General features: G+C 39.3%; 1 protein-coding gene across 2 annotated transcripts in view; it reads left to right on the top strand.

The window, feature by feature from the left end:
• The first annotated feature begins 1,539 nt into the window (after nt 1–1,539).
• LOC128018842 (ELAV-like protein 4) overlaps nt 1,540–10,858 on the top strand; it is a 75,575-nt gene continuing 66,256 nt past the window's right edge. Inside the window, exons 1-2 of one of the 2 annotated variants that reach the window (XM_052604658.1) lie at nt 1,540–2,103; nt 2,668–2,796. In XM_052604658.1, coding sequence (XP_052460618.1) covers nt 2,056–2,103; nt 2,668–2,796 — 177 coding nt within the window. In that variant the 5' untranslated portion in view covers nt 1,540–2,055. The remainder of the gene's footprint in view (nt 2,104–2,667; nt 2,797–10,858) is intronic. The other variant, XM_052604657.1, reaches the window with a different exon arrangement.

Genomic DNA, 10,858 nt, shown 5'->3' with positions numbered 1-10,858 from the left:
GTACTGTAGCTTTGCAGGTTTCTTGAAGACATTTCCACAGTTCTTCTGGATGTAGTCTGTTTCAGTTTGTTCTGTTTCTTCATGGCATTCCAGACAAACTGGATGATGATGAGATCTATTCTCTGTGTGGTACCCTTTGTGCAAACAAAAATCTCAATGGATTATTACATTTAATGGCAAAAAGAATGTCTGTAAATGTAAACTGATATTTACTACTTACACACTAAAGAAAAACATAGAAATAACTGACTTAAAACCATTTTTTTTGGTGAAAATACTGGTGGCCTAAGACTTCTGCACAGTACTGTATACACACACACACACACACACACACACACACACACATATATATATATATATATATATATATATATATATATATATATATATATATATATATATATATATATATATATATATTATGATTTAAATACAATTTGATTACCTCCTTTATCTACAAAAAAGGCTGCACAAAAAAAAATAACCTTACAAATGTTCGACAAGAGTCAGGTCATTTATTATTCTATGCCATTCTCAAACAAATTTAAAGGGTTTGGTTCCCAACAAAACAAGATTAAATTGTCTATGAAATTTAATAATCATGCATTATGCCCATTCCTCCATATAAATGACCTCCAAAAGGTATTTGAACACGTACGCCTAATTTAAAAAGTATAATTTTTTCTTTATCCAACACAGTATCAAACCAAGCAGCATATGTGAACAAATTATGCTAATCTTTTCAGAACTAACCAAGGTCAAGTAATATAAGTATGAAATAAGTTCACCCAGGTGTCACTAGCAGAGTAACCACAGGTGTAGTTCTTTACATTACCTATGGATATGTTCTACAGTCTATTCTGATTTGAGAACCAGGAAGTATGGTTGTGAAACTTGTCTTTAAAATAAAAACCACTTGGTATGGTATTTTGTTATCTAATAAAGTGGCATTTATATATTTACATTGATAAATAAATGTCCAAATGCATTTTGGGCAATGTAGCTATAAAGCATTAAATCGAAGCATTGAATTTTGTGCAATTACACCAACATCTTCCTCTAATACCATTTCAGAGGAAGAGACCATTTCATTTCATAAATGTGCTCTGGGAACGGCATGCCGACATTTCATCAGGGGTTTACTCCAGCTAGATGCATCTGGTCAAAGTTTTCTTAATGCTATTGGTATATAAATCAACACCGTTCCCATACATCAAACGCGTCTGTCACGAGTGGCTGGGGGAGACGAGAGAGAGAATAACGGAGGTGAGCGGGTGCCAAAGCGATCATGTGTTCCGCACAAGCAGCAGGAGGAGAGCCGTGAAGCCAAACGGAGAGGAAAACATGAGCCAGGAAAGGCAGATGTGCCTGTGTCATGTCTGTTATGAACAGTCTTCCCACCTTGTGGTAACACTGTGAACTGTAACTGCAGGAGAGCGTGATCGAGAAATAAAGAGAGGGAGCGAATGGAGGGTGGGGGTAAAGAGAGATAGAGCGAGAAGGAGTGTGAGGTAAGGGAGGGAGTAAGGAAGGAGAGGGAAAGAGAAGGGGTGAGGGATGGAGAGAGAGAGACAGAGAGAAAGAGAGAGAGAGAGAGAGAGTTTATACTAAGAGCTATGTTTTGAGATGAACTAATCTGCTAGAGAGCAGTGTGAGGATCGGAACGCATTGTGTGAGCGAGTGTGTGGAGGACAGATAAGGGAAGAAGCCCGGCAGACCAACTGCTTGTTTTAATGTGCTGACTCTGGGGAGCTAAAAAAAAATAAATAAATATTGACTCTTCAGTCGTGCGGCGTGAGCCAGGGCACAAGCGCCACATTTAACAGAGGTGCACCAGAAAACACGGGCGCGAGAGAGGAGAAAATACATCCAGCCAGACAGCAGATATAGAGGATTTCTCCTTCCTTTTCTTCTTTTTTTTTAATCTGTTCATTTTTCTTTCTTTTTTTTCTCTGGACTGATTCCCATTTCCGGTAGCAAAAAAGGAGCCGTAGAGCACGAGAACGGCAAAAACCCCCACAAAAAAGCGTCAAGAAACGAAACGCCGCCAACAAGATGTTTGAAATCAGCCGAACACTGAATGCTGCTTTGTTGAGCAATGAGGTAAAGGAATTGGATTTTCTTTTTCTGTCACCTCACTTCTCTAAGTGTGTGTTCATTATTCCGTCGTGCGTAACATTTCTATGTTTTATCAGTGTGTCCATGCTTCTAAATGTGGCAGCGGACTAAGGTCTAAATGAATGTGCAGGGATTGAGCATTTAGGTCCAGTTAAACGGCTGCTAGCTGAAGGCAGAACCTCTTTGCTCTATGGGCGTACTGTAATGGATGAGAGACTAGACTCGCTCTCTCTCCCTCTCCCACGCACAATCATTTCATTTTCTCATTTACTCAAAGCAAGATAGCTATAACTGCTGAGCTTGCTTGATGACTTGCCCATCTGGGGCTTGCACTGACTGTGTGCGTGCGTGCCTGTTTGTGTGAGTATAGCACGAATGTGAACGTAAGCACACGGCTCTCTATCACTGTGGCAGTTCAATTTTCTCTTTTCTTCCTCCTTTTGCTTTTTCTTTAGCCTGTATATTTCGTCAATACCTTGGCTAGCATTCTGTTCTCTTCCTCTTCTCTTCTTTTCTCCTCTTCCCTGTAAACACGCACCTCACGAGCAGTGTCTGAAGATGATGGTAAAGTGTTCACAGAACTCGGCAGTAGCCCAGGCGGAAGGCTCCTTCCCAGGCATGGGCTCGCTGCTTTTCCCCCGAGATCCATCCAGTCAACTGGGGGCCAGGGCACTGGGGGTAAGAGGATAGATTAATCCGTCAGACAAATGAATGAGAAAATAGACGGCACAGTAGAATAAAAATCCTTTCATTTAGGTAAATATGTGCATCCCTTAGGCTTGAATTAGCCAATATTTCCATCCTTCATTGTGTGATGATACTGCTGCCCATTCCGACTAGATCTTTTTATCAGTTAGCCAGAGAGGAAGAGAAAGACAGATTGTGAGAGAAAAAGTCGCTTGTGAAAGTGTATTGTTTGTGTATTCCTTCTCAGAATCTGTTTGTGCAGTGGTGTACCGATGCCTGAAATTGAAAGTGTGCCACACGCGTGTATGGTGTGTGTGTATGTGTGTGAGTGTGCATGCTTAAAGTCATTTGATCATAGTATGGTTAGATGGCTAAAGGACAGATTTTTATACGTCCGTTTTGTTTCGGCCATCATTCGGAATTTCAAACAACTTTATGAATGTGTTGTGTTGGTGCTCTGCAGCCTTTTAGCACAAACGTGCTTGGAAACTTGTGAAATAGAAAGTATGTTAGTATGTTTATACTAAACAGTCAGTTACAAAACTACCTCAAGTTAAACAATATGTGTGTGGCTCTATAACAATTCTTTTAATTTGTAGCACATCAAAATTAAGCTGTTTTATTTATCCACTGATAACTGGTCATATTTGAGCATACTACTATATAAATAGCTGGCTAGGGCTTTTCCTGTTTATAATGACTGTGTTTTTAGTCTGGAGCTATGAAAGTGGTTACTGTCCTTACGATCTCATTAAGTAATTTCTGATCTTCTACTACAGTCTTGGAGGGAAGAGAGATGGCTGTATGGGAAAGCCCTGGCTGGCTGGCTGGCTGGTGCTGTAAGAGCCAGTCAGTTAAGAATAAATCCCTGACTTGGTGCATTAAATCGACACAAAACTGTGGGTGTCTAATCTGTGATGGGCTCTCGTTCCTCGTCTCCACAAAACAGGATCAGCCTGCCTGCCTGGAGCCGCACCACATTCTCACACAAATCAGACTCATACTGACAGCACTGGAGCACCTCTGCCAGTGCCCAAACACACACACACACACACACACACACACAGACAGAGCGATCGCATGCAGCTTGGTGTTCATAGGCAGAGAGCAGATTTTTAAACCCTTCTTTGCAACTTTTCTGAGGTGTGTGTACACACTTGCCTTAAAATCCTCCGCAGCTCAGGGATTTAAAACATTTTGCATATTCATCCTGGTGATTCTCCAGCTCTAAGAAGACAGAAAAAAAAAACAAGACATGTAAAGTCACTACCACAAATATTCTCATTTGAACTTTCAATTATTTTACAAGTAAATCTGGAAAATCACTGTCATCCAGCAATAAGTCACTATTTGGCTTGGGAAAGAGGAAAATCTATGCAGCATTTAATATGTAATGAAAGTTAGCGACAGCGATATGTATGCGTCACTAGTCGTTGGAAACCGTGTGACTGCGCAAAATGTTATTGTAGATTTTTCACATTGGCAGAACACTGAATCCGTTCACAAGTCTCTTTTTAAGATAAAGATTGTTTGATGAGAAGTGGTTTCTCTCTGTTTCTCTTTCCACCTCGAGAGACTGTCAACAGTTTTAATGTTCTACTTCTGCACTTTCCATGTTAAAGATAGAAATAATAGAATAAAACACTGATATATAACTTTTTCAGCTGCTATATCTGGCATAATTTTATCAATTTTTTACTGTTATGAAATAACAGTCATTGCTCATTTTATATGATCATTTGTTTTATTTCTGGATATAAAATATACGCATGGCAATATATATATATTTTTCCATTTCATTTGGATAATAAATTGTGCCGTTTATTCATTTAGAAGCAGGAAAATATGTCTTTATCTCTGCTAGGCTGTTTCTATGACTTATATTTCTCCGCAAACACACAACTCCCATTTCAGACTGCAATTAACCAGGTTAAATCAGACCATCATTATAGTGATTAATTCATTCTTCATTAACTGAAGCCAGATCATTTGCATACATTAAATAATTGTACAGGGAAGAGGTAGAGGTCTGTCTAAGCATTTGCTGTGAGATGGAGATTTTATGTATATATTTTTTTTTTGTAGTTCTCTGTCAGTATTATTTTATTTTATTTTACATGCATTAGGTTGCTTTCAGACATCTTGCCAAGAAAATGACTAGAAAATTCCATCTGGATGCAGCTTTTTTAATTATATTTCTATATGCGCAGCATGTGTAGCATTCATATATCAAAGTAATGATTGTATTTTATGATTAAGTAAATCAATCAAGCAATGAAAACACTCAGCACTAGATCCGAAGATGTTTTTATAAACATAAACTGACATGAAAAAGCCATGCGCAATCATGAGAAGCAATGGATCACTAACTTGATTTACCATATTCCTATAAACAATCTCAAACAATTTAATAAAAAGTAGAAAAACATATCTAGCATAACAGTAGTTATGCTTGATTTTGGTATTGTCGTGCCAAGCACTCTCATGGATTCTCGAACATCCAGAAGACAATGAAATGATTTCCAATCATGGTTAATAACCAGTGTTTTTTAAATTAAGCGTGATACATTGCCACTTGAGATACTGCACTAAGCAGGACATGGTGTGATTTCCAATTATGATTTTTTTTTTTTTTTTTTTGAGCATTCAGCAGAAATGATGAAAACCTCTGAAATAACACAAATGATAACACAAATGTACAATAACATGAAAAACGGCACATTCTGATGAAAATACTTGGTAGGGTTATGGGAATTAATCCAAACAGATGCAGATTTTCTAGATTAAAAATTTCCAGCAGTCCACGAGTTACAACTGCTCTATGTGAAACAACGGCGTGCTAGCTTTCTAACTCCATTTTCAGCCATTTACGGCCGGTTACGTTTGCTCCTAAATTTGTTGGAGGGAGCTGAGAAACAAACAGAGATGACGGAGAGAGGAGAGGGAATTGAAGAGCGATTGGCAAATGTCTGTTGGCACTGCGAGAGATAGGCAGGGTCATCTCTATTTCACAACAATGATTAGCTCTGCCCATCTGCCGGCATGACAGGCTCCTCCTGCTGTGATTGCAGTGTTCTCTGTTCAATGTAGCCCTGAAAATTAGTTCATTTGTGCTGCTCAACCCCAGCCTAACTGTACTGAGAACAGGTGCAGCATTCTACCCCGCACAAAGCCATAGTGAGCGTGTAGCACGTGTGTGAATCCTCTACAAGAGCAGCCGAGCAGCAAGTAAAGCAGACTCATCAACTGTGAAAAGATTCACATCTCGCAACACAATGGCAGTTGATTGCAGTGGATCAACTTTCTGTTCAAAAATAAGAACCTTATTCTCCTTCTAGTGTTCCTGTAGCTCAAGTGGTAGAGCATTGTGTTAGCAAGTGCAAGGTTGGGGGTTCAAAACCCAGGGAACACATGTTAGGAGAAAAATTGTTGGACTGAATGCAATGTAAGTCGCTTTTATCCAAAGCATCTGTTAAATGCATAAATTTTTGTAAGACGTCTCTCCTCATTAGCGTTCACCTGAGCATTCCGACATCATTGCCTTTATACTTCTGTGTATATTTATCCTGCCACAAAAGCTACTGTGTTAAACTCAATAAACACTAGACCTTTATTCTTGCTGCTGAGAATTTTAAGTGTTTCACATTATTATTATTACTATCCATATTTAATTTCCGACACATCAGTCAAGGACAGCCTCAGTCTGTGATTCTGTACTAGTGTGGAAATGGCAGAGCCATCACACAGAGCCCTGCAGCTTCAGATTCCGCCACTATTGTCAGGGCGCTTTGCTATTTTGGAATAAAAGGATGCAAGAATGAGCTATTTAACCTGTGGGTCACTCAACAGTCACTGAACACACAGGAACAAGCCATTCAGGAGAGAATTAGCCACCTTGCGATGCTCAGACTGTGTGTGTGTGTGTGTAAATGATAGAGTGCATAAACAGAGACTCCTGTTTCGTAAACTAGCGATGTAGGACCACCTGTTTTTAATAGACATGCCAAATGTCGCACAGAACTGCATCCAAATTCAGTGCGAGCATTATGGTTACACTCTGAGCTCATGGATTGCAGAAAGATGTGAAATTAAGAGAAACCAACCAACACATTCTGAATTGTGTGAATGTAAAAATACTTGTTGCTGTGTTTAGGTAATCTGATGGATGATGATGAACATTGTCTGTAAAAAAAAATGATTTATCATCTGTAAAAAAAAAAAAAATTAAGAAAATAAACTGCTATTAGAACATTTTTGTCTCAATAGCACAATATCAGTAGCATTAACAGAGACTTACTATATATCTATCTTTGAAGTTTTTAATATAAAACAACAGTCAAGTACACTCAGGATAAATGTATTTCCACCAACTGATATTCTATATCTATGCTATAGAACAATGGGGAAATATGCTCAAAATCATTGTGAGTCCATCAGAATAAAATCCACATTTGAATTCTATAATTCTGATTTATTCTATTCTATAATAAATTCCAAATATGAAATAGCCTGCTATTGCTCAGGGATAGTTTAACTGCAATAATGGCCCAGTTTACTACTGAGTTTAGATCTAACTAAAGGGGCAAACCAGAGCTACAACACACAGGGGACCCTAGATATCCTATGAAACGTGTCTAAGGATGCATTAGCTGAAGCAATCTGGCTGCAGAGCCATAAACGCTGGCAGTTTTGTGTTTTCGGGCATAAGCATGTTAAGCAGGAAAAGAGGATGAGAGTGCTCATTAGGAAACAAATGTAATGAAATTAAGTTTGTACTGTCAGCACAAGAGTGCATTTGGGTTTACATCTCACATACAGTAAACATGACACACAAACAGCTCACCACACATATATCCACTAGCACATCCAGAGCACTTCAGGATGCTTGTGCATGTGAAAGCAGATGAAAAAAGCTCCACTGGGGGCCGTCACCAGTGAGGCGAGGAGCAGGTGTCTCCAGCCAGGCAGAGAGAGAACTAGGGCAGCCTGCCTCGGTTGAGTCTTAGCCCCATCAGTGCTCCATTCGCCTTTGAGGACAGGTGACATCTGGCCCCTGTGCCTATGTAGTGGAAGATTCATCCTCCAGGGACGACAGTTATCACTGAATCTCTGAACCTTGAGTCGGTATGGAAAGATGGGTTTGTTTTTTTCACTGTCTTTACTTTTTGATGATTTCACAGGGACTGGGTGTTGATGAAGAGAGTGGCAGATTGGAGGTCTTGAAAGCTCTCCCCTTTTTTCTCTTTGAAAAGAAAGCTAAAAAAAAAAAAGAGCGAAGAGAAGGGTCATAGTGAGTGATACAGGCACTATGACCTGGAAGTAAAAAGCCTGTGATTTCAGCAGCAGGGGGCGAGTGCTGGCGATGATGGTCCCCAAAAGAAAAACAGGTTCACATACCTCTCTCTGAGTACAGAATAAAGGTCTAGTCTTCATCTGGAGTTTCAGGGCTGTGATTTCTGCAGGGAAAAAGAACTTCAAAACTGAGGATTCAGTGAACAGGAAAGCTTTGTGTTTCAAGTGAGACTGTACTGTACAAGTAAAGTCATACAAAGATACAAAATAAAAGAAAGAGCAGAAAGGGGGAAAACATTACAAAGGAAAAGTAATTTCTATGGCTGAACCAGCAATCAGGACTGTCACTGAGAATGCATACTGAAATCCACAGTATTTCCAATTTTTTTTTTTTTCAAAACCTGGGCTGTTTTACTCTTCCAGAAAAAGAAATAGATATTTTAATGATTTAGTATTTCAGGAATGATGATTTTTAAAAGAGTAACGCTAAATGCTTACTCAGTAATGTGTGTTAAGTGCATGAGTGCTCACTTGTCTGGTTTACCCCGGCTTGCTTAAGTACTATAATTAATGGTTTTGTTAATTGAACAGGAATTGCGAAGGTACTGTAGTGTAAAAAGCAGCACCAGTAATTCATAAATTTTACTTGTTTTCTCCTTCTCTCTTTCTCTCTGCACATGTTTCCTTTACAGCTCGAGCGCATTAGTTGTTGAATTATACGGCCTACTATCTTTTAAAATGAACTCGATTCAAGATTAAATTGACCACTTGGACAAGATTCGTTCACACAAACTGAACAAAACATGCTGCTGTTAATTTACAGGAAAACAGATTCCAGAGACTCCTTGAAACATTCCATCCATTATGTTGGACTGCATGTTAAACACATTAAGAAAAGCCGTCACATCCCGACCAGTTCTTATTGAAGAAGTTCAATCATTCATCAGAATCGGGCGGCCATTTTGTAGTAGGATTATTCACGTTGCTATGGCACGCTGCCTGTTTCTAAAGTGATAAATGTGCTCTCTGACTGAATTATAGTCTGTGCCCAAGAACTGACACATTGACGAACTGCGCTGTTTCCCCGAATTGATAGTTTCTGAGCCTGTACATTTCATTGATTTGTTAATTGTTTGAGGGAGTTGGAGGAGCCTGACTGTCATGAATAAATGATAGATGCCTGGCATGTGTGCATTACCGAAGAAGACCTTTGAGGCGTGGTGTTGCTTCCTCAGAGACGCCAACCATCCTCTTCACAGCCCCGAGGAGCTGCTGGTCCCCGTTAGTTTCCCCTCACATTAATAATGCATTCTCTCTAACAGCAGTGTTCAGCATTAAATGCTCTGCCATGGAGCCTGTTCAAGAACATCAATACAAACTCACTGAAAATAACCCTGTTTCAGGCAGAGGGTTGGGTGGTGGGGGTTACATATGCTAATTGCTTCTTAAGGCATTCCTTCTGTCTACAGCTAGGAGCTCTTGTATCGTTTTTTCTTTCTGAATCTTTTACTTTCTCTCGCTTTGCTCTCTTTTGCTCTGACTAAGTAAGGCACCATGAATTCTGGGAGAAAGGAAGCATAGATGGAGGGGAGCGGTGAGGAGATACTGAGGATGCTTTTCCCAGGGCTCAAAAAGACAGGATGATGGAGTATCTCCAAGCAAGCAAAGATACGTGGAGGAACAGGGGGAATGAGGAAAGGAAAAAAAGAGAGATCGATGGCACATTTCAGTTTGATTTTGCCCCAGAGATATGAGTTGTACATACAATATCAATGAGCCAAAAAAGACATACTTTTTTCAGATAACTCATAGTAGTTGTTCGGAATAAAATTCTGTCGGTGCAGCTTTGAAAAACCACTACACGATTGCTATTTATCATGAATACCAAAGACATGTAGATTTGTTACTAGAGGTACGATTTTAGTTTAGCATGTACTAGACTAGAGTTACAAAACTGACCTATTTGGTATAAATAATTGTGCATGTTTTTGTGACATATTAGGACACAACTTTTTATAATGACATGGGTATGACACAGGTATTACAAGGAGAGGGTGACTTATGAGGACATAACCCATGTGCCCATTTTTCAAAACGCTTATAAACCATACAGAATTAGTTTTCTTTTTTGAGAAAGTAAAAATGCACAAAGTTTCCTGTGAGGGTTAGAGTTGGGTGTAGGGCCATAGAATATACAGTTTCTACTGTATAAAAACCATTACGCCTATGGGATGTCATAAAAACAAATGTGTGTTTGTTTGTGTGTGTGTGTGTGTGTGTGTGTGCACATTATTTAAACAGTGTAAGATATATAGTTAAGAAACTATTTGGGTAAGACACACCTGAACAAAGATATGCCAACTTTTCTTTTCTTTTTTTACTTAAAACATACATAATTTGCCACCAAAATACACCATTATTAAAATTCACTACAGACTAATTAAAATCCACTATAGATATTCGTTGCTGCAGAGGAGTGAATAATAGAATGAATTATGCTACATTCATCTTGTGGTTGCTCTAAGCAAAAGCTGGCCTGGTCAGCACAATGAAAGCATGGCCTTCTCTCTAAAGGGAAGCACTGATTAAAGACCAGGCCAGATGGACCACAGTATGCACTGTACTACTTCCTCATCGTGCTCAAGAGCTCCGACTGCGATCAAACACAGCAAAGACCACCCTACAACCAACCTTCATACAACTCGATCTTCACCATTGCTCAGTCCCCCTCGAGTCAGATAGAGAGAATCGTCAGTGATGT

The sequence above is a fragment of the Carassius gibelio genome, chromosome A8 (genome assembly GCF_023724105.1).
Source record: "Carassius gibelio isolate Cgi1373 ecotype wild population from Czech Republic chromosome A8, carGib1.2-hapl.c, whole genome shotgun sequence".
In the NCBI taxonomy this organism is placed as follows: Eukaryota; Metazoa; Chordata; class Actinopteri; order Cypriniformes; family Cyprinidae; genus Carassius; species Carassius gibelio.
This window is presented reverse-complemented; position numbering and strand designations above follow the sequence as displayed.